The 24538-nt window shown below is 45.0% G+C and overlaps 1 protein-coding gene across 7 annotated transcripts in view; it reads right to left on the bottom strand.

Annotated features, from left to right (window-relative positions):
* Positions 1 to 24538, bottom strand: part of LOC106581811 (protein TANC1) — a 188425-nt gene that overhangs the window by 99234 nt on the left and 64653 nt on the right. For 4 of the 7 annotated variants that reach the window (XM_014164166.2, XM_014164164.2, XM_014164167.2 and 1 more), the window contains exons 3-4: positions 14018 to 14227; positions 772 to 879 (exon numbers count right to left, since the gene is read on the bottom strand). In XM_014164166.2, coding sequence (XP_014019641.2) covers positions 772 to 879; positions 14018 to 14227 — 318 coding nt within the window. The remainder of the gene's footprint in view (positions 1 to 771; positions 880 to 14017; positions 14228 to 24538) is intronic. The other 3 variants (XM_014164169.2, XM_045704457.1, XM_014164168.2) reach the window with 2 other exon arrangements.

Raw genomic sequence — 24538 nt, 5'->3', positions numbered from 1 at the left:
ACACTCTGTAGAAAACACTCTTTAGAATACACACTGCAGAATACACACTGTCGAACACACACTCTGTCCAACACACACACTCTGTCCAACACACACACTCTGTCGAACACACACTCTGTCGAACACACACTCTGTCGAACACACACTCTGTAGAATACACACTCTGTAGAATACACACTCTGTAGAATAACACACACTGTCGAACACACACTCTGTCGAACACACACTCTGTCGAACACACACTCTGTCGAACACACACTCTGTCGAACACACACTCTGTCGAACACACACTCTGTCGAACACACACTCTGTCGAACACACACTCTGTAGAAAACACTCTTTAGAATACACACTGCAGAATACACACTCTGTCGAACACACACTCTGTCGAACACACACTCTGTTGAACACACACTCTGTCGAACACACTCTGTCGAACACACACTCTGTCGAACACACACTCTGTCGAACACACACTCTGTCGAACACACACTCTGTCGAACACACTCTGTCGAACACACACTCTGTCGAACACACACTCTGTCGAACACACACTCTGTCGAACACACACTCTGTCGAACACACACTCCAAACAGCTCCGGAGTCAAAACCCTGGTGAATTCCAGAGGATAAAACAGACAGAACCAGTGTCAGATTCAGGATTTTAAAACCCCTAGTCAGTCATTCTCATTCCATCTCCTCCAGTGCCTATCACATCCAAACCCCATAGAAACACACACAGACACACAAAAACACCCAGAATACACTCACCATTGTGGGAGGACTCTGTCTTGCTGTCAGCCACTTTCCTCAGCGCTGAGATGATGGAGTCCCCGGGAACGCGAGGGCTCTCCACATACTTGGGCTTCCTGATTGGTCCTTCAGGCAGAACGCAGCAAGAGAGAGAGAGGTGGGAGAAAGAGAGAGAGAGAAGGAGGGAGAAAGAGAGAGAGAGAAGGAGGGAGAAAGATAGAGAGAGAAGGAGGGAGAAAGATAGAGAGAGAAGGAGGGAGAAAGATAGAGAGAGAGGAGGGAGAAAGATAGAGAGAGAAGGAGGGAGAAAGATAGACAGAGCGTTGAGAGTTCTCGCAGGATTCACTTTTTCCAGATGGGAATTCGTTGCGGGACGGGCTCGGTGGAGCTGCGTGTGGCTCATACACACGTATGGTACACAGAGAGAGAGACACACAGCTAGCTCCCTGTGCTGATAGCAGCTCTGCTCTGTCTGACAGCCCGGAGAGAAAGAGAGCTGCAGACACCCAGCAGTAACAAACACACCGGCCAGCTCCGGGGAATGCAAACTACTGCAGCAGGAAACCACAGCAATTAGCCTCGTAGAAACGTTGTGACGTGTGTGTGTGTGTGTGTGTGTGTGTGTGTGTGTGTGTGTGTGTGCACTCACACCCCTGATCCCAGGGCACAGTGCAGGGCCAAGCCATTCAAAAGGAGGCTGCCTGCTATTCAATTCTTCCTGTGACAGCAGCACTATCAAAGGACATCTCTGAACAGCCATGCTTTCACACACACAGCCTGCCTCTCTCAGTCATGAAAAGACAGCATGATGGGCTATGAGAGATGTTTCTACAAAACCTAAATGTGTATTGTACTGGCAACAAAGAATAATGAGTATACAGCACATATTGTTTGCCTGAGGGCATCAGTACAGTCAACCCTGAGCAGAAAGTCTTTCAAATAGAAATATAATAAACAAGTGTCATTAAGACATAAAGACAAGGAGGATAAATACTGATCCAGGTGAGCAAGAAACCTGACCAAAAAGCAGTGGGGGAAAAACAAGGAATACCAGGAAGTAAACTTCAAATCTATAAGAATGGTATGCATTCCTTCCTTCCAGACTGACCTACTAGAACCCAATCTAGTTCTCCTCTGGTGTTCTAGTGACTGCATGTGTAACCCCAGTCATAACAGAAAGATTAGATGGGGAGAAAGAGATTGCCGTTTCCCATTCCCACATCATATCCACCCCCACCTCTGTGTGTGTGTGTGTGTGTGTGTGTGTGTGTGTGTGTGTGTGTGTGTGTGTGTGTGTGTGTGTGTGTGTGTGTGTGTGTGTGTGTGTGTGTGTGTGTGTGTGTGTGTGTGTGTGTCTGGGTGTGTGTGTGTGTGTTAGCTCTCCCTCCCTCGGACTCAGATGGAACATTGGTCCGGCCTGTGCTGTGCTGCTGTGAAACCATCTCGCTTCCTCCATCTGTGATCTTGTCCTCAGATACGGCTCCAGCCAGCAGCCAGCAATGTTAAAGCACTGGAACCAACCACCGTTTCAGCTTGATTCATACTGCCATCTATGGATATAGGACTTGAAATGCATAGAGCGTAGCCAGGGCTACACCGCCAATGTTGTGGCATGTGGTAATCATCAGGAATGTCTATTTGTCCTACGTCAATAGCACCGATAAAACGATATGAGATATGAGGGTGTACGTGAGTAAATTAGAGGTACTATACATATCACAGAAGAAAATCGTCATCTTTAGAGTGGAAAACAGAGCATAAAGATGAGCAAAGAGCACCCAAACAGGAACCAAAGTCCATTGACCGAGCACGGGAGCTGCCTGGAACTAACGTTCTACAATGCCAGGGAGACAGATGTTTCTGGAGCACCACCAACTAGGCTGGATCTCTTTCAACTAAACCACATGTGAGCTGAAGTCTGAACCCATCTGATTTGTCTTTGGCTGGCCTCCATCAGGACGGACCTGGCCAAGTCAGCTTACTCCAACCAGGATTTCTGGGAAACCTGAGAATTTTCTGAACGTTTTTGCAAACCTATCCTCAGCCAAGAAGCTGAAGTTACTTGCATTTTTTTTGCAACCCTACCAAGTCAGCTTCTTGGCTGAGTTGGAGGCAAACAGTCTGCATAAGACTCTATTTGTCTGTGGACGGTCAGGCTCTACCTATTAGGAGTCACACAGAGCCAGTTAGCTAGGGGGAAGAGAGGAGACAGACCACGCTGTTTTACATTTACATTTACATTTAAGTCATTTAGCAGACGCTCTTATCCAGAGCGACTTACAAATTGGTGGATTCACCTTATGATATCAGTTTTAGATAGTAGATTTATTTACTAAGTCGAAGTCAACATCTCAGGATAATCACCAACCAACTAATGCATTCACTTCCTTCAAGCATTTCATTTCTATGCATACAGTATGCCATAATGACTTGAATAATACAAACCACATGCTTGAAAGTTGAGATTTTGCCAAAGGAGTGAATCCACTCAAGCAGAAACCAAAATGGGACTGTACTAAGATCGAATCAAGTGAAAGGGCTCAATAATATAGATGGTGAGGTATAGCAAGCTTACAGTCAGAGGACAAAAAAACTGTTTGTTTTTTTTTCACCAAAATCTCATCTCCAAGATGTAAGTCTTTCATCTTTCCCTGGACGCTTTTATCAATGGCTGCCTGCCCCCTGAGAAAGCCTTTAGAGCGCTAATATTCGGCACTGAAGACCTGCCCAATGAGAAATTGCATTGTTAAATAAGCATGAAAAAGGCTGGAGAGTGAGTGAGTGGGGGCGTTGAGACGTTGTAAAGGACAGACCAAGGAGGAGCAGACATTACGCCAGCTCCCTCTGTCTCTCTTAAGACTGTGTGCATCCCAAAAGGCATCCTTTTCCCTATATAGTGCACTACTTTTGACGGGCCTTGGCTAAAAGTATAAGGGAATAGGGTGCCAAACCACCATGTTCCTCTTCACACAGCCTCATCCTACAGAAGAGCCTGTCTCTCTACACTTCCCACTCCCCACACAGACAGACCACCCCAGGACCCAAAATCACATAGACTCACTAAGCCAATCACAACAAATTAAAATGCATGAGCAGAACTCGTTGCTCTCAGCAGACCCCTCGCAGAGAGGACAAATAAGTATTATCTCAGTGTGATGTCCTCCAACGGCGACCATGAGCTCATCACAGGAGGGAAAGAAACAGAATTGAACACAGAGAGGGTGGGAGGGAGAGGAAAACGCCATAACAACAGTCCTATGGAAAACAAACCAGGGTCGTATTCATTAGCACAAACCGTAGCAAAACATAGCAAAACTTTAACAAAAAGGGGTGTTTGTTATTGGACAAGTTCAGGTAGTCCTTCTCTGTTTCACTCGGTTTGCTTCTGTTTTGTGCCTAATTAACACAACCCAGGAACAAGGCAGTTTATTTACAAAGGACATCTATGGTGCTTTAATTCAGTAGAACTGTGACGGTTCAGTGGGTTTTAAAGGCTTGTTACAGGGACAGAAATGGGTGGCAGGACACACAGATTTCTTGTCATATACACCACAATGCTATCCATGATTCGATCCTGTATAAACAACACACTATCAAACAACAGCCTACTATCTAGTGTGTGTCTTCCTGGTTGATGAACAAAATAGTCTGGAATCCAATGTGGACAAGAGATAGTAGACACACTATTGGTCCAGAAACATGGGCACCTGAGAGACCAGGGCCCTGTTCGAATACTTCCATCCTGCATCCTTCCTTCCTTGAAGTAATCACAGATCTGAATGGGTTGGATTGGTGAAAATAATACGGTGATCACCTTGTTTTCACCTATACAATCACGTAGAAATCTATGCTAACCTCAAGGAAACAAGGAAGGAAGGATGCATTTCTGAAGTATTCAAACAGGGTCCAGCTTCCTGGCTGGGAGTTTACCCAAAAAAGGAGGAGAGGACAGGGCAGAGGGGGGTTAGACAGCCATATAGGGGTGAGGGGGCATACAGAGGAGCCAAGCAGAGTGGTCTCAGGAGAGAGAGAGAGAGAGGCAGCCGAGCGTGATCTCACTCTGCACACTGGCTTTCTGTGGTGAAGCTTAGAGGGCCATGCCCACTGAGCTGTGCCACACACACATAAACACGCATGCACGCGCACACACACGACCGCCTGTCACTCAACCTTAGACAAGTGAAAGCCCTCCATGGCAAGCACATGAGCTGTTACGCTACATAAACATAGTTCAGAAAAGCACTCAAATGTTAAAATATTGTCCGGTCGGTTGATGTCAATCCCTAATGAGGAACGGGGTGATTATCTACACTTTCAAAAACATCGTTAATGAGTAATTTCCACATTCTTTAAGATGGACTCTGACGTTTCAACTCTTCATGAAGCACAACACGGCTCTTTGTGGCAACAAGAAAAGGAGTCCGGACAATACCCTTCTTTCTGCTGTCGGGACGTCATTCTACAGCTCAGTAGTGAAACAGAATGTATTCAGACTGAGATAAGACGGTTGGAAATAAAGATTTGCAACATAATGGATCCAGTTACAAGTGCAAGACATTGAGCATTGGTCAATTCTTTTATTACACAAAACAAATGGACACAGATCCCATAGTGATAAGCTATTAAGGCCTCCTCTTTGCCCTTCTATTGTAATACACCCATTAGGCATCCTAGAAGAGACTTACTTCATTATAATCATGTTTGACATGCCTGTGTCATGATAATGACATGAGCATACATAGGCTACTTACTATTTTACTCATAACCGTTATCATTCTGGACAATGCAATGCATTTCTGAAACTAACCAGTATCGGGGAAATAGGTATAATGCTTTCTACATGTTTAATAGTCATGTCTATTCTCACCCGCTCTGTTGAGCTGAATTAATTATGCATGGGTAACTGCTGGGAATGCATGGTCTTGAATTTCTGAGAAGAAAAAAGCCCAAAGACAAACATCTTGACATTAGGTGCTTCATTAAAAACCTCCCTCTTCTACAGTATAACGTAGGCTTTATTGAAATACTAGACAATTCTGACAGCAGTGGCCATTTTGTTGTTATCCACAAACTATCTGAAACAATGGGTTTTGAAGAAAGAAACCCTAGTATTATTATCCAGTATATTCATAGACGTTTGATCTCTATTGGTCCTCGTCAAAAGGGAATATTCGGGACGCATCATATAGCCTTTCTACCACAGCCCCCAGAAACACATCGGTATCCCCCTGAGGCAGGCAAGTAACTCCTGAGCTAATACTGTAGAGGTGACTTCAGGAGATGTCTCCTCTGAACATACTGTATGTCATTGGCTTGAAGTGAAATTGCATCCCCTTGACAGAGACCAAAAAAGATTTGTAAGACCCGATGGAAAGCTAAAGCAATGACAAATGTTACCAGAAGGAACATTCATGCTTTTAAGTATAATTCATCATTTAAAATGTTCAAGTTTTAAAATAGGAAACCGAACAGTGATTTGGATGAGAGACAAAAAAAAACTATTTGGCAGGCAGGGAGGGGGATAGCGGAGGGAAAATTAATATTGAGAAAACATTTTGCAGAGACTTGAGCATGGAAAAGAAAGTCGGCCTCTGATGAAAAGGCAATTATCAATATCACTCATAATTATGAAAGTCTTGTGACAGATCCAGGGGGGTATATCCTTTCAAGAGTTAACCGAACTGAAACCTAAGCATTAAATTAGCTGTATATATTAGCCTATATTCTATTAATGTATTTGGTATTATTATCAAATGTAGTGGAAAACACATAGCCATGCTAAGCCATTACTGTAGCAGAGTTTTCTATGCATAGAAACAGTAAAAATGTTTTTTTTTTTTTTGTTTTATATATATATACCTTTCGGGATGGTAAAACGCTTTCAGTGTAAACTTAAAACCAGGAAAGTGTATTGACCACTTTCCTACAGGAAAGCAATTGGAAAGAGATATCTGAATAGGAAATAAATAGATTGGTAGGCTGTACATTAGTACTGCTTGAGGGACTATTGATTTGAAGAGAACAAAGGGATTTTATGAATAGTAAATATTGGCAGTGTCACATGAAGGAGGTGGAGTCACTTGACAGGATATTGGTACTGTCACGTCCTGACCAGTATAAGGGTTATTTGTTATTGTAGTTTGGTCAGGACGTGGCAGGGGGTATTTTGTTTATGTGGTTCGGGGTGGTGTTTTTGTAGTAGAGTATTTGATTTATGTATTCCGGGGTTTTTGGGCACTGTTCTATGTCAATGTATTTCTATGTTTAGTCTAGTTAGTTGTATTTCTATGTTTAGCTTAATGGGGGTTTGGACTCTCAATTGGAGGCAGGTGCTTTCTCGTTGCCTCTGATTGAGAGTCCTATATATGGGTATGTGTTTGGTTTAGTGTTTGTGGGAGATTGTTTCTTGTTTTGCCTGTGTGAGCCTGACAAGACTGTTTTGTTGTTCGTTGTTTTGGTGTTCACTTTCATTTCAAATAAATATCAAGATGAGCATCCACATTCCTGCTGCGTTTTGGTCCTCTATTCCAGATGACAACCGTGACAGAATCTCCCACCACAAATGGACCAAGCAGCAGAGTAAGGAGCAAAGGGATTTTGAGATGGACTGGTGGGAGAAATGGACCTGGGAGGAAATTCTGGACGGGGCTGGACCTTGGCACCAGGCTGGGGAATACCGTCGCCCACGGGAGGAAATCGAGGCAGCCAAGGCGGAGAGGCGGAGGTACGAGGCCTTGTACGCGCTGAGGGAGAAGCATGAGAGGCACCCCCAATAATTTCTTTGGGGGGGGGCACACGGGTAGTTTGGCTGGGCCAAGGATGAGCCTTAAGCCAGATACCCGTGTTTATATGGAGGACCGTATGGAGTGGAGGGCGCCGTGTTTTGCTGAAGTGCACACAATCTCGCCCATACGCTCGTACAGTCCAGTGCGAGTTATTCCAGCCCCTCGCAGATGCCGTGCTAGAGTGGGCATCCAGCCTGGTAGGAGGATGCCTGCGCAGCGCGTCTGGTCACCGGTGCGCCTCCTAGGACCAGGCTACCCTACGCCCGCTCTACGCACGGCAACCAGCAGGCCCCTGCACAGCCCAGTTCGCCCTGTGCTAGCACCCCGCTCGTACAGGGCTACTAGTTCCATCCAGCCAGGATGGGTTGTGCAGGAGGTGAGATCAAGACCGCCTGTGCGCCTCCATGGCCCGGTGTTTCCAGTTCCTGTCTCGTGTGGACCCGGAAGTGCGAAACCCCAGTCTGGCACGTCCAGTACCAGCACCACGCACCAGGCTTCCAGTGCGTCAACCCAGTCCGACTCGGCCTGTTCCCGCTCCCCGCACTAGCCCTGAGGTGCGTGTCCCCAGACTGGCACATCAAGTACCAGTACCACGCATCAGGCTTCCAGTGCGTCAGCCCAGCCTCGAGAGTCCGGCAGCGGTGTGCAGTCCAGAGTATCCGGCAGCGGTGTGCAGTCCAGAGTATCCGGCAGCGGTGTGCAGTCCAGAGTATCCGGCAGCGGTGTGCAGTCCAGAGTATCCGGCAGCGGTGTGCAGTCCAGAGTATCCGGCAGCGGTGTGCAGTCCGGGACCGAGGGGGTCTGCCTGCGACCCGGAACTGAGTAAGTCTATTGATGATCCAGAACTAAATATAAGTAACTGTTTCAAATGAGTCTGCCTACAGTGTCGAATGGAAGAGGTCTGCCTACGATCCGGAACGAGGGGAGTCTGCCTACAGCCCGAAACTGATTAAGTCTGTCTGCATTCTGGAGGACAGTAGGCCGGAGCCTGAACCACCACCTGTATAGGTGGGTTGGGGAGGGGGGGTGTAGCACAAGTGCCGTCGGTGACGGCAGCCACCCTCCCTTCCCTCCCTTTAGTTTAGGGGGATTTTTGTTGTTGTTGTTTTGGGTCTTTTGTTTATTTGTTTATTTATGAGGTGCATCCGGGGTCTGCACCTTTAGGGGGGGTACTGTCACGTCCTGACCAGTATAAGGGTTATTTGTTATTGTAGTTTGGTCAGGATGTGGCAGAGGGTATTTTGTTTGTGGTTCGGGGTGGTGTTTTTGTAGTAGAGTATTTGATTTATGTATTCCGGGGTTTTTGGGCACTGTTCTATTTTAATGTATTTCTATGTTTAGTCTAGTTAGTTGTATTTCTATGTTTAGGTTAATGGGGGTTTGGACTCTCAATTGGAGGCAGGTGCTTTCTCATTGCCTCTGCTTGAGAGTCCTATATATGGGTATGTGTTTGTGGGAGATTATTAGTTTCTTGTTTTGCCTGTGTGAGCCTGACAAGACTGTTTTGTTGTTCGTTATTTTGGTGTTCACTTTGATTTCCAATAAATATCAAGATGAGCATCCACATTCCTGCTACGTTTTGGTCCTCCATTCCAGACGACAACCGTGACAGGTACAATAGGTAACGCAGAGAAGATTGGATTCATGTAAACAAAGAATTGATAGAGCACTGTCATAAGGGCTGACAGGTGGCGTTTAAGTACAACAGTTTTCTGGATCAAAATGGGGCTTAGTTGGTAGCCAATGGCGCCACCAAACACTTTAGAGGCACTCCTCTTGGCCGCAGAGAGACAAAATGTTTGCATTGGGGTAGAGAAAAAAATTCAACCGTTTTAAAGCCAATTTCCTGGAATTCTACACATTTTGCCATGGGTTATGCTGTCGTTTTATGCTGTCTGAGTGACTCGAACATTATAACAAAATCAATGGGGGCCCATTGCCTGACAAAAAAATAATCCTGAATGCATAATCAGGAATTTGATTCTCCATGACTGTCTAGCTTTGATTTTGATAATTGTCAGTTCTCAAGATGATCCTATTTAAATATATATAGATCCATGATCTCTTCTACATACTTTATATCTACATTTAGGTACTAAATCACGATTGTTAACATGTACCTTTTGAAAGGGTACACAACATTAAGGACATTGTGTTGTGCCAGGGGAATGGCAACCGTGTGCTTGTTCTCTTTTTGTCGTTCAAACTATTTCTCTCTACTCAATTAGTCGGATGTGGTATTTGTGGGGAGGCTAGCCTGACTCTGACTATTAAGTGGCAGCCCCTCACTCACGGATACCGTTGGGTGAACTTTGAGTGAACTATGGTCTGCTTCTCTTTGTATCTCTCACTACCCGCTCTGAAGCGTAGATCTGTATCACTCCACTATGTGTCTCCATACAGTCACTGTGTGATATCCTAGCACTGGGCTTAAGGAGACTGTAGAGTGTATCATGGCAGCAGGGTCTTCTCACATCCATCAATAGCAGTGGCCAGTCAGGGTTACTTACACGCCTGGACGGGCATAGAAAGAAGACTTAGATGAACCTCTCAGACCCGATGATGATATAGATATCAAACTGAGAGACCCCAGTACCAAGAGTCCTGCACAGTGCTCTTCTTCCCATCTGCCTGACTCATCGAGATAAATAAAATAAGTATTTGAACCATAGAGAAGTGGGGCCAAAGCGCCCCATCAAAGCGTACAAGTTTAAATGATTTCCACGTGTAATGGCCTACGAGGGACCTTCTCTGCCCAAGCCTCATTCCATATAAATAGAGATTAAAATGATAAGCGGCCTGAGACGGCGATAAATATGATATGAAGTTATGAACTGCCGTTTTATGTTTCCCTAAAACGCATCATGATGGCTAAGTATAGGCCTAATTGTTGCTCACGTGACTCAGCATGTCCATTCACCTAGCCTCTCGGGTGGGGGGAGTGGAGCGTAAACTCCACTATCTCCTTAGTTGAAATTCAATGACACTAGTAAAGCCTGTCATTGGGACGGAAGCAGTGCTGTTATTGGTAATTGAGATGGAAGCAGAGCTGTTATTGGTCATTGGGATGGAAGCGGAGCTGTTATTGGTCATTGGGATGGAAGCGGAGCTGTTATTGGTCATTGGGATGGAAGCAGTGCTGTTATTGGTCATTGGGATGGAAGCAGTGCTGTTATTAGTCATTGGGATGGAAGCAGAGCTGTTATTGGTCATTGGGATGGAAGCAGAGCTGTTATTGGTCATTGGGATGGAAGCAGAGCTGTTATTGGTCATTGGGATGGAAGCAGACCTGTCATTGGGATGGAAGCAGAGCTGTTATTGGTCATTGGGATGGAAGCAGAGCTGTTATTGGTCATTGGGATGGAAGCAGACCTGTTATTGGTCATTGGGATGGAAGCAGAGCTGTTATTGGCTTATCTGGGGGAGACTGGACGGCTGATGAGCATTTAGATGTGTGTACGGCTGAGAGGAGATGGGATGTTTGAATGTTGCTCATGCACTTCCGGTCCCCAGAGAGTCATCAAGGAGATGGAGACTGCCGATTCAGAGCTCAGAGTGTTACTGGCTGGTCTGTGGTGGGTGACCTTGAAGACTAGAGGCAGCAGAGAAAATGCTGAAGGAACCCTGATGGCACACACAGTGACCCGTCATGACCAGAGGAGGTCACTGTGGACCTGCCCAGGATTTTATCATGTCCCACTGGCAGTTAGAGCAGAACCAGCCTCCTCCGGACCTGTAAACTTCAGACTGTAAACTGGAGGTCCTGTGCAACACATGTCTGCGCTGCTTTCGTTGTAAGCTCTCTGCTTAGCTGATCAAAGCAGCAGCAGCACCAGGACCATGTGGCTCAGGCATTCGTCACACTCTTAATTGGCCCGCAGTACTTTCTGTGTTGTTTATGTGAAGTCTTCATGAAAGGGCGGCCATTAAAATCAAGCCTTCCGCCACAACGCTATAGATTATCCAATCGGTCAGGAAGTGAAGCAAGCCACAACGTCGTCGGGAACAGAGCAACCACTTCCCATAAATGTCATAGTGGATGGATGAGGAGGAGTATGGGGGTAGGATGAGCAGCAGGGTGGGTAGAGAGAGACGGGTTGACTAGCGTGGGGGGTGACAGGACTGGAGGTGGCTGGCAGAGAGCCAGTCACCCCCCCCCCCGCCCCAGCATTCCTCCCTGCACTGAGTCGCCGGGTGCTCAGTCATGGTAACTCTAGGTATGTTTCTGAGCTGCCCGGATGAATCAGCACAACCCGCTTTCACTTACGTACGTCTCTCTCTCTCGCTCTCATTCCCCCTCTCTGACATGACATCTATATAAGAGGATAAGTCCCTGGGTCATGACATTTCCCTTTGGAAAAACATCGCTAAACTACAGCAGAGGAAACATGCACACTCTCCCACGGTAGGCTTTCGCTATGGGTTTGCGCTGAAGGTATTTGACCAAAAGAACACATTCAAGATGGCAACCATGTTTTTAGTGAGAGCTGGGATGTTTTCTACGGTGGGGGTGTGTTTATTAACTGTAGGTGCAAACTCTCCCCCTGCAGTTTGACACTTACCTGTGAACAAGAGAGTGGAGCACCGGCCCTCAACTATCCCCCTTTGCCTTCTTCTCTGACCCCATCTTAACTAGTTCTCTCCTCTGCTATACCCCTTTAGTCCTTCTTTACCTTCAGAGTGCCTCCATAGCAGTGTGTGACTGTAATGAACACGGGCCTCGCTCTTCACTCTCTGTTCACCTTCACAAACCCTGTCCTCCCTCTCCCTCTCTTTCCCCCTCTTTCCCCCTCTCTCCGTGTCAATGTGATTTTCATCAGAGCTGCCTTTAATGGGTTTAATACAATCATGGCAAATACCAATACCGCCTGGAGGATAGAGAATAAAAGGTGTTTTAAGTTGAGTAGGAGGTGAATCAGTGGGGACTGTGCACAGCTCAGACAAATTTACAACACATTCAGATGTGAGTTTCACATTCCTTGACCTGACTACGGTTTTGCTTGGCTTTAACAAATACAGCTACCGATTCTTGTTTTAGCACAATAAACTTCAGAGTAAGCATATTTGCAGACGAAGGCCCCTTTTGAAAACAAAGTTAATTTGCATAACATATGCTGCTTGCTTTATAATCCTCACTAGTCCAACGTTCGAATCGGAGAGTACAGTGTGGAGAGATTTTGGGAAAAAGAGCATAGCAAATGAGGTTGAGAGGGAAAAAGCTGAGGCAACCACAATCTCTCAAATGAAAACAGTCTGGATCAGAGAGTACTATTCCCAAGCTAATCTGTAGCTGAAATTAGAACAGGATACAACTCCCCCATTAGAAACCTAACTCGAAACAGGCAAAAATATACAAAAATACAGTTCCAATTTCCAATACAGTTGGAGCGAGTGAAATGTACCGCATCTGTAGAGATTTCCACATTTTCAATCACCAAAATAAAGGTATGTTACTGATGATAAATCTAAGCATTTGCTTGAGGTGTAGAAAATATTTCAGCAACAACCTTAAGCAGACATAGCCTTGATCTGAAACCACACCAGTGGCCTAGTTGTATCTAGAAGCCAACAGCATACTCGCCAGCACATCTTATACTAAAGGCTACATCAAAGCACAGAGCACTCAAAACAAAGAGTAGACACCACACAGATGAGTCCCAGATGTGAGGCCAGAGTGACCACTTAAAGGATTTCTATCCTCTTTGCTAAATCTTCACAAAACAAAGACTCCAGATTCAACGGCCCGGGCTGCTTTGAAGACGGCTGCACACGCCCGCAGCTGTTGACAGCCATGTTCTCAACACGGAGAGAGAAGGGGGCAGAGGAAGAGGACCGACAATTCGACACTGTGTATACACACGCCCCCGTTAACAACCAATTGGGTGCTGACACAGCTCCGTCGTTGTGAAGACCACCATCCTGACAGAAGCTGATCAAATAAAGAGGGAGAGATGGAGGGCTGAAGAGGAGGGATACAGGGAAACAAACAAACACTTTACCCTCCTCCACCCTGTGTCACTCAAACACACTGGACCCACGTGGAGATGGAATACAGTGCAAACGCTGAGTGGTCTTGTTTTTTCCTCTCTTTTCGACAAGCTGTTTTTCAAGGATAACAACCGCGAGGCAGCGTGACATGTTTAGTAGGAAAAAGCTGGAAGCTACCGAAATTGTGGTTGAAAGCTAAAAGGATTGTGGATCCTCAGGCGCTGTGTCAGATGTTCAGCAGTGACACAAGAACAGCTAAAGCAAGACAGGAAACCTCACTTTCAGAGGACGTCCACCGAGACTGAACCAGTCCCAGCCTGGGATGAACACGGCAGAGAAACGGCGGGGAAACAGTACATGCTCATAGCACTTCACGCCTGGACTGGTAAATGTAAGTGTAGGGGTGTATCTATTGCAGTAATAGTAGTGCTGTAAGCCTAAAAGTGAGAGAGGTGAGGTGAGGTGCGGTTGGAGGCAATGGTAGTGCTTACCAGGGGATCTCTTGCTGGAGCGCAAGGGCATCATGTAGGACTGACGAGGCAGCAGGGGAGATGAGGGCAGGGACATGGACACGCCCTTGGCCAGGCTCAGTCTGAACACATCCTCTGGGACATAGGGGTGGTGGAGGCTGCCAGGCTCATGGATTTGGGGTGCACCTCCGCCTGGCGGGCACCTTCGCTGGGCACTGTGGAGATCACCCGCTGAGGAGAGAGGATGGAGGACACTGTTTAGGACATCCTTCGGCAAACTGGATTATAGAAGCGAAGCTTTTACACATCAAATACATCAAACCTTTCAAAATCTCCATGGGGCCAAAAACTGATTTGAGATCAGATATTGCCAGACATGTGGACTCCTGAATGTCTAATGGACTTGAAGGCATTCAGACAGCAGAACAAACCTATTCTCCCAGGGAGGCTTTCCGCTAATGCTGTGTCCCGCACAGTCAGATGCGGTTTGCGGAGAGCTGCTCCTAGCCACACTATGAAATCAAACAGACAGTTTCAGATGTCTTTAGGACACCAAGATAAGTCCAGATCCAGAGAGTGATCATGATCATTGCTACTCCAGGACAGAATCAGACACACACATCCTGAGTGAATGGAGCCACATGCCATGTGGTTTAACCTGAGGTCATGGGCCCACGCTGTTTCATCTAACACCACCGGGCTCAGGATGTGGCACGACACCCAGTTTGCAGCATAAACACGAGTGGTGTCATTGACCACGGAGCCGAGATGACCTGTGTGACTCATTGACCAATCCCCCACTGCTGAAGAGGGTGATCCAAAAACCTTTGGACAAACCCACTTGAGCAAATATTAGCAATTACTGTTTTGGCTCAGTAAATTCATTGTACAGCTCATGTGTAAGGAATGAATAATGATCCAGAACTAATGTCTTCAATTCAGTGGTTCAGGGTGGAGCAGCTTGACAAGGAAAATGCAAAAGCATGCCGTTATTGATGCAATAGGTTACTCCAAAACAGAGTACAGTATCTATACTGTGCACAGAGTTGAACTCTGTGGGATCCAGCTAACAGCGGATAACCTAACTTGTGGGAAAGTGCCCTTTCAGGTCTCCTCTGAGTGCATTAAGACTGATAAGCCATTCTAGAAACCCACTACCCTGTAGGCTAATCCCCGAAAACATGGGAGGCAGTGATAGCTTCAGAGAGTACTGTATGGAGCCCTCATGTTCCCATGTTGCTCCCAAGCTTTGTGAGAAAATAAGGGTCACTTCCCATTTATCACGGACTCCTCAGCTCAAGAAACATTCCTTCTTGAAAAAGAAAACACAAGAACCTGTTCTGCAAGTTTACGGCCTCAGCTATAGCTTGGAGTCTTTCCCATCATGTATAGTCTACAGGCTTCCTGTGTTAGACACAGTGAACACTTAGGCCAAAGCTGTTTCTTCCAAACAGTTCCCTGGAGCGCTTGCTGGGGATGACCTGGCTCTAGACCTGCTAATGATTCCGATTTAGTAGCCCAGAGTCCTAGATGGAAAACGCAGACCCTTCACCAAGAGCCAACATCAAATGGAAAGACCATTCTCAAGAAGTCATCTCTTCTGTTGAATCAAAATGTTGCCCTCTCAGGCTCTCATCTAACCAACCACACATTAAAATGTCTGAATGATGAACCTTTAATAGTACTGCTGCTCATGCGTCAAGAAACAGGGCAGGCTGGATCATAATCACAGATGTGGGGAGCCACAGTCTTGCCCATTAGGCTTGGCTCTGCATGGCTCTGTGCTAAGGACCATGCCAGCCTCTTGTTTGGGACCCTTTTCCCAGATGATCCATGGTTTGCGTCCCAAATGGCACCCTATTCCCTACACAGTACACTACTTTGACCAGAGCCCTATATGCCCTGGTCAAAAGTAGTGCAAGATATAGGGAATAGGTTGCCATTAGGGACGAAGCCCATGACGCCAGTCTGGACCGTGAGGCTGAACCAATGGGAGAGAAGCAAGACCCTAGTGGTCTGCTGCTTTAAGCAAGCCAGCCAGCGCTCGGTTCCTAAGGGGAAATGAGTGTTGGCTGCTGGGAATAATATGCAACAGAGCGCTGTGTTCTCTCTGGGGCCTTGCCACAGAGGACACAAAGCTGTCTTGTGTTTAAAGGGCTCTTAAACAAGTAAGAATGCCAGCAACAGGAACTGGCCCCGGTGCAATGACACCTCCGCAATCTTCCAGATGCTTGTGAAGTATTTGACCACGCAGCTGAGCTGAGCCCTGTGGTCACCATGACCTGGTCGTGACCTTCTGACCAGAGATCACAATCCATATTCAACAGGTTCAACCCACAAAAACAGATCTGTTAGTGGGCTATTATTGAATGGCTAACAAACATGACACATTTGTGTGACTCACTGACTATACTGGCTGGAAGAACCTCACGCATTTGTACAGAATAAATGATCAGCTAGGTTAATTTCTAGACTTGTATTTTATTAGGCTCTGAAGCTGATCAAATGCCAAAGCCGGCAGATCTTATATCAGTAGAGCTATTGGGCTTGTTTAAACAGCCACAACAGAACACTGCCATGGATATAGCAAGCTGCTCCAACCGCACATGAAACCGCACATCCTAGACTAAAGACACTCTAAAGACATTCAGGGACTCATCTCGACCAATTACACCACCCAGAGACAAGGGAAAATCCACACTATGCTTTGGTACGGAAGATCCTGATTCTTTCTGCATCCATTTTCAGGATTTGCCCTCACCACCTAATCTAGCCTATAGGCTATGTTCACCACTACTAGACGAGACTATTATTGAAACAATGTCTGTTACTTTACAAAGGCAAAAAAAAAAGCGCTTCAATGAAGACAATGTGAGTTGGGAATAGACAATACTGGTTTTCGTTAAGGCCATTGAATTATGAAGATGAGTGCAAGCACAGGCCAGGCAAGCAGAGGTCAAGCAGTTTGAGCGAGACCTCCTCCGTCGCTAAGCTAGTTGTTTGCAGTAACAAATGACCACACAGCTTCACTACGGTGTCAGGGTGTTATACGACAGGGTTGGGTGTGTGTGTGTGTGGGGGGAGGGGGGGCAGATAGAAAGAGAACCCCTCCATTCATGACGAATCCAAAACGGCTCAGAGTTACAAGGGCAATTAACACAGACACTACTATCGTATTACAATACCACTTTTGAGAAGTAGCCATCAAAGAGGAGGGTTGTATTTCACTAGGGGGCTCTGAGAGGGAGGGAGGGAGGGAGGGAGGGAGGGAGGGAGGGAGGGAGGGAGGGAGGGAGGGAGGGAGGGAGGGAGGGAGGTTTGGAGGGAGGGACTTTTATCACAGTGCTCAAGTTATGCAGGGTGCCAATGGTGACTTCAGTTCGTCCTGTTTGCCAGTAAACGATGTAGTCCTAAATTCCTACACAATTCTCAGTCTCACATTTCAAGAGCTAGACCTGTTTACAATGACAATATCCTCATTGTCACCGTATCTTTTTCGCTCGTAAAACTAAATACCAGTCCTTGACTGAATGTCAGATCATAAAACCCCCTTTTCGAGAGAGCTCATTTGTGCAGCGCAGCTAGACAGTGGGCGCTACTTTTCAGCCATATTGCATGCTAAAGACATTATGACAAAGTTGTAATTAGGGCTGATGCTTTTGAAAACAAGAGGCGCCACAAAAAAAAAGCTGGCATTAAAACAGTTGCTGGCTGGACAGGCTGCTGGCTGTGTGTTCTGGTCGCTGCACTGCCATCTGAACCAGAGCTAAAACTCAGAGGGAAACAGTAACGTAAACTCACCATGGGCTATTTCAGTTGCTTTTCCTCAAGTCCTGGCCCAGGCAAGGCCTGCAATTTCAGCCCCTGCTGTGGTCCAAGAAAATCAACCCATTCTAATTATAAAGCCCTGCACCAAGACGATGTAAAAATGATTACAGTCCTTTTCATTCTCGTTTCTCCCTAATCAAAGAGGACCGAGGCCAATGAGGACCTGCCCTCCACATAAAAATATAATAATGATAATAATTCAAGTAATTGATTAAAGATTTAAGTGGAAATCAATTACTCGACTGGAAGGGTTTTAGGCAAATTCATAACTGCCTGTAGCCATAGACTAGAACGGGGTGATGGGTGAGGGGAAAATGTGGCAATTTGCATTATGCATTTAAAAGGGTGATAAAAGAGGAGTTAATATATGGTGCCTTCAGAAAGTAGTCACACCCCTTGACTTTTTCCACACTTTGTTGCGTTTTTCAGACAGAATTCAAAATGGATTACATGTATATATTTTGTCACTGGCCGACACACAATACCTCATAATGTCAAAGTGGAATTACGTTTTCTAAAATGTTTACAAATGAATTAAAAAATAAAAAGCTGAAATGTCTTGAGTCAATAAGTATTCAACCCCTTTGTTATGGCAAGCCTAAATATGTTCAGGAGTAAACATGTGCTTAACAAGGCACATAACACTGTAAGTTGCATGGATTCACTCTGTGCGCAATAATAGTGTTTAACATGATTTTTGAATGACTACCTCATCTCTGTACCCCACACATACAATTATCTGTAAGGTCCCTCAATCGAGCAGTATATTTGAAACTCAGGTCCAATGCCTCGCAAAGAAGGGAACCTATTGGTAAATGGGTAAAAAAAAATAGGCAGACAATGAATATCCCTTTGAGCATGGTGAAGTTATTAATTACTCTTTGGATGGTGTATCAATAAACCTAGTCACTACAAAGATACAGGCGTTATTCTTAACTCAGTTACCGGAGAGGAAGGAAACCACTCAGGGATTTCACCATGAGGACAATGGTGACTTTAAAACAGTTACAGAGTTTAATGGCTGTGATAGAAACTGAGGATGGATCAACAACATAGTAGTTACTCCACAATACTAACCTAACTGACAGAGTGAAAAGAAGGAAGCTTGTACAAATCCAATACAACACCTTACTGAGTACCACTCTCCATATTTTCAAGCATAGTGGTGACAGCCTCATGTTATGGGTATGCTTGTAATCGTTAAGGACTGGGGAGTTTTTCAGGATAAAAAAGAAACAGAATGGAGCTAAGTACAGGCAAAATTCCAGAGGAAAACCTGGTTCAGTCTGCTTCCCACTAGACACTGGGAGATGAATTCACTTTTCAGCAGGACAATGACCTAAAACACAAGGCCAAATCTACACTGGAGTTGCTTACCAAGAAGACAGTGAATATAGCTGAGTGTCTGAGTAACAGTTTTGACTTAAATCTGCTAGAAAATCTATGGCAAGAACTGAAAATCGTTGTCTAGCAATGATCAACAACCAATTTGACAGAGCTTGAAGAATTGTTTAAAGAATAATGGGCAAATTTGCACAATCCAGGTGTGGAAAGCTCTTAGAGACTTACCCAGAAAGACTCACAGCTGTAATTGCTGCCAATGGTCCTTCAACAAAGTATTGACTCAGGGGTGTGAATACCTATGTAAATGTGATATTTCTCTATTTAATTTACAAATAAATGTGATATAAATTCTAAAAACATGTTTTCACTTTGTCATTACGGGGTACTTCATGTAGATGTGTGAGATTTAAAAAATATATTTAATCCATTTTGAATTCAGGCTGTAACACAACACAATGTGAAATACAGTGCATTCGGAAAGTATTCAGACCCCTTGACTTTTTCCACATTGTGTTACATTACAGCCTTATTCTAAAATTGATTCAATCAATTTTTTTCAAAATCAATCTACACACAATACCACATAATGACAAAGCGGAAACAGTTTTTTCTAAATGTCTGCAAATGTATTAAATATTTAAAAAAAACTGAAATACCTTATTTATATGAGTGTTCAGACCCTTCGCTATGAGACTCGAAATTGATCATTCTTGAGATGTTTCTACAACTTGATTGGAGTCCACATGTGGTAAATTCAATTGATTGGATATGATTTGAAAAGGCACACACCTATATAAGGTCCCACAGTTGACAGTGCATGTCAGAGCAAAAACCAAGCCATGGGATCGAAGCAATTGTCTACAGGATTGTGTCAAGGCACAGATCTGGGGAAGGGTGCCAAAACATTTATGCAGCATTGAAGGTCTCCAAGAACACAGTGTCCTCCATCATTCTTAAATGGAAGAAGTTTGGAACCACCAAGATCTTCCTAGACCTGGCTGCCCGGACAAACTGAGCAATCGGGGGAGAAGGGCCATGGTCAGGTAGGTGACCAAGAACCCGATGGTCACTCTGATAGAGTTCTAGAGTTCCTTTGTGGAGATGGGAGATCCTTCCAGAAGGACAACCATCTCACCAGCATTCCACCAATCAGGCTTTTATGGTAGAATGGCCAGGTGGAAGCCACTCCTCAGTAAAAGGCACATGACAGCCCGCTTGGAATTTGCCAAAAGACACCTAAAGACTCTCAGACCATGAGAAACAAGATTCTCTGGTCTGATGAAACCAAGATTGAACTCTTTGGCCTGAATGCCAAGTGTCACGTCTGGAGGAAACTTGGCACCATCCCTACTGTGAAGCATGGTGATGGCAGCATCATGATGTAGGGATATTTTTCAGCGGCTGGGACTGGGAGACTAGTCAGGATCAAAGGAAAGGTGAACGGAGAAAAGTACAGAGACATCCTTGATGAAAACCTGCTCCAGAGCACTCAGGACCTCAGACTGGGGCAAAGGTTCACCTTCCAACATCACAACGACCCTGAGCACACAGCCAAGACAACGCAGGAGTGGCTTCGGGACAAGTCTCTAAATGTCCTTGAGTGACCCAGCCAGAGCCCGGACTTGAACCCGATCGAACATCTCTGGAGAGACCTGAAAATTGCGGTGTTGCGACGCTCCCCATCCAACCTGACAGAACTTGAGAGGATCTGCAGAGAAGAATGGGAGAAGCTCACCAAATATGGGGTATTGTATGTAGGTTTTTGAGGGGGGGACGATTTAATCAATTTTAGAATAAGGCTAAAATCTGGGAAAAGTCAAAGGGGTCTGAATACTTTCCGAATGCACTGTAAGTCAAGGGGTTTGAATACTTTCTGAAGGCACTGTATATACGTCTAACTATAAAGTGACTATAGGGGCCTTTTATTGAATCTGAATGTCAAATATGATCAAGTTAACTTGAGTTATTAGAACAGAGTCAAATTAGCAAATCGTTATGCCGCAGTACACAAAGTATTGATTTCATATTGATATCCAAAGCAAATGTTTGTTTCATGCAGGGTAGTCTATATTCAGTCCGTCTGGCAATGTGACCAACCACACAAAATAAAAGTAAACCACAGTGAATTTAAACCGATTCCTTTTTCATGCATGGTTTATGAGTCCCATTTTCCTCCTGCTGCCATTTGAGGTGATGTTTGGTAGCACAGCTGAATGCTTCAAAATGTCTTTCAGGGTGTAATTTTGGATTGTGTCACCCCCCTTTCAGAGCAAATCTGTGCACTGGAATGTTATCTGTCACTCTCAGTGAAGAAATCCAAAGCCCCCCCCCCACCAGCAGAGTACTTGCTCGACCGACCCTCAGTTGCAATACCCTCTAAACAAAGGAGATGTAACCTTGAGCAGGGATGAGCTTACGCCAGACAAAAATATGCTTAAAATTCAAATCATGACACTTGGACTGCCGCAGAAGCTCAGACTTACAGTACATTCCTTATGGGCTTTTGCTTGTTTACATGAAGAAAATCATATTCATGATTTGCCTCGCCATACAATTGGCCTGATATTTCCATTTTGTGTGTGTGTGTGTGTGTGTGTGTGTGTGTGTGTGTGTGTGTGTGTGTGTGTGTGTGTGTGTGTGTGTGTGTGTGTGTGTGTATATGTGTGTGTACACTAACCTCTATTAGTTTCTCACCAGTTAATTTGATGAACCACTGAGAGAAAATGAAGAAAGGCTATAATGAATGCAGATTCTTTTTGTCAACACACAAAGCCACATGACCATAGGATATAACACCAATGGGGAATTTTCACGCTAGACTGCATGACAATGAGGCTTCCCAGTGTACTTCCGAGACCAGGGTGACAGTCTCACAAAAGTTGTCAAGGTTAACACACAGGCAGCACACAGAGACAGAGAGAGAGAACCTGAGACGGAAAGATACAAATGAAGTGGGTGATAGGGGTAGTTAGTATACATCAGCGTGTACATGACAAAATAGCAATGAGTTTTAACCAAGTATACTAAATGAGTCTTCTTTATCTTTAAGTAAGTCCAGTATGGCTGCCTGTCTGAGTGACTGCCATATCAGCAACCTCTCCTGTCTAGACTCATCTCTAGGGGAAATCATGCAGCCAATCTGGGATTCCTGGAGGGAAATATATTTTCTCCCCTATAAGACCCCTTTGGTCAGCCAGCTGTAGTCACGGCAACAGTCAAAATATCATGCAAGCTGGCAAAAGACCCAATTCAGAGAGGACCGATTGAGTTAGTATCCAGGATAATAATACAATTCCACACATTACACAAGCTTTAGAGTATGTTGGCTACTTGGATACACATTCCTCAAAAACACATTTCACCTGTGTGATAACATCAGTCACATAGAGGAATCTATCTCCACACGGCAGCCCAATTTCTGTCTGTGACACTAAAGAGGATCAAGAGAATATTCAATCACAGTTCATCATCTCTTCTTTCTCAAAAGGCTTCATCTTTCAAATTTATTACACTCTCTTGTTTATGAAGAATGCCAAAATGCTCTTTCCACACAAAGCATCCTTCAGACTAAAATCCACTGACAGTATTTCCTCAATGTTCAGTTTCCTGAATATCAATAGCCTGTCAGAGACGAGACCCACTGGCAGTGTTAAAAAACATCTGTGTTGAAGAGAATTCATTGAGTCATCTCTGCTGGTGGTCCCTGGGTAAAGAAACTCATGCTGACTGTCTTTCAGCTGCAGCATGTCAGTGAAACTCCCAAAGAGTTTCTGAGGTGAACAAATGAGCTGGTTAAACCAGAGGCTGAAGCCGTGCTGCAGGCAATCAGGCAGGCAGACTGCAGAATCATCCCGCAGTAAAACCTCTGATGCTCTGTAGTGGCCTGTGCACTGGAATGCCTTCACCAGCCTCCCCAGCGTTACAGGGACAGAGGGAGGGGGATGATGGGAGAGGGAGGAGGCGGTGGGCAGCCAGCAACCATGACATTTCCCATTCCTCTTCATAAATGGTCAATTGAAGCAGGTATGGGAAACATATCTGGGCCAGACAATGTCTTTCCCACATGGTTTATTTCAAGCTGGTTTCAAGCAGAGAGGCAAGAAAGGGCATTGGAAGCGTGGGGAAAAGACACGATGTGCCAGCTGATACTGCATGAAGCTGACAGAAGCCCAGGGAAGGTTTTAATTAAACCATCATAATCTCTGTAGGAGAAGATATGAATACCAATGAGGTGCCAAGCAACACAATGAGATAGAGAGAGCTCTCCCACGGAGCAGCACAGGTGTGCCGTTCAAACCAGTCGGTTGATCTCAAAAACACACATGAGAATCACACATGTATCATAAGGACTTAACAAGTCTGTCAGGGCTAAGAAAAGGGAGCTGGAGGTGGGGCGATGTGAGGATACGTGACTCTAACTACATTTATCGCTCTCGAGGTCAACATCCAGAACACTGTTCCAGTTTTAAGAAACTACAGGAGACCTTACTCCCATCACTCAGAAGTGAAGAAAAAATATTATCCACAAAGAATGTCCCTGTTTTACTTGAGGACAACATCTCATCACAGCATATATTTTCATACCTAGTTTACCAGGTGCTAAAGGGGTCAAATACAAGCAGATGTGGGCCTAATGATAATTTGTGGGGTCACAAATACATATGGCAGCAGTGTGATTAGAGAGAAGAATAGAAAGAGAAGAACATCCTGACAGCTCTTTCTCAACAACATACTGAGTAGTGATGGGGTGATACACACTACCGTTCAACATTTTGGGGTCACTTAGAAATGTCCTTGTTTTTGAAAGAAAAGCAATTTTTTTGGTCCATTAAAATAACATCAAATTGATCAGAAATACAGTGTAGACATTGTTAATGTTGTAAATTACTATTGTAGCTGGAAACGGTTAATTTTTTATGGAATATCTACATAGGCGTACAGAGGCCCATTATCAGCAACCATTACTCTACTCCTGTGTTCCAATGGCACGTTGTGTTAGCTAATCCAAGTTTATCATTTTAAAAGGCTAATTGATCTTTGGAAAACCCTTTTGCAATTATGTTAGCACAGTTGAACACTGTCGTGCTGATTAAAGAAGCAATGAAACTGGCCTTCTTTAGACTAGTTGAGTATCAGCATCAGCATTTGTGGGTTCGATTACAGGCTCAAAATGGCCAGAAACAAATAACTTTATTCTGAAAACTCGTCAGGACCCAAGCCAAATTGCCAAGTAACTGAGGATCTCGTACAACGCTGCGTACTACTCCCTTCACAGAACAGAGCAAACTCTCTCTAACCAGAATAGAAAGAGGAGTGGGAGGCCAGGTGCACAACCGAGCAAGAGGACAAGTACATTAGAGTGTCTAGATT

The sequence above is a fragment of the Salmo salar genome, chromosome ssa21 (assembly GCF_905237065.1).
Source record: "Salmo salar chromosome ssa21, Ssal_v3.1, whole genome shotgun sequence".
Classification (NCBI taxonomy): Eukaryota; Metazoa; Chordata; class Actinopteri; order Salmoniformes; family Salmonidae; genus Salmo; species Salmo salar.
This window is presented reverse-complemented; position numbering and strand designations above follow the sequence as displayed.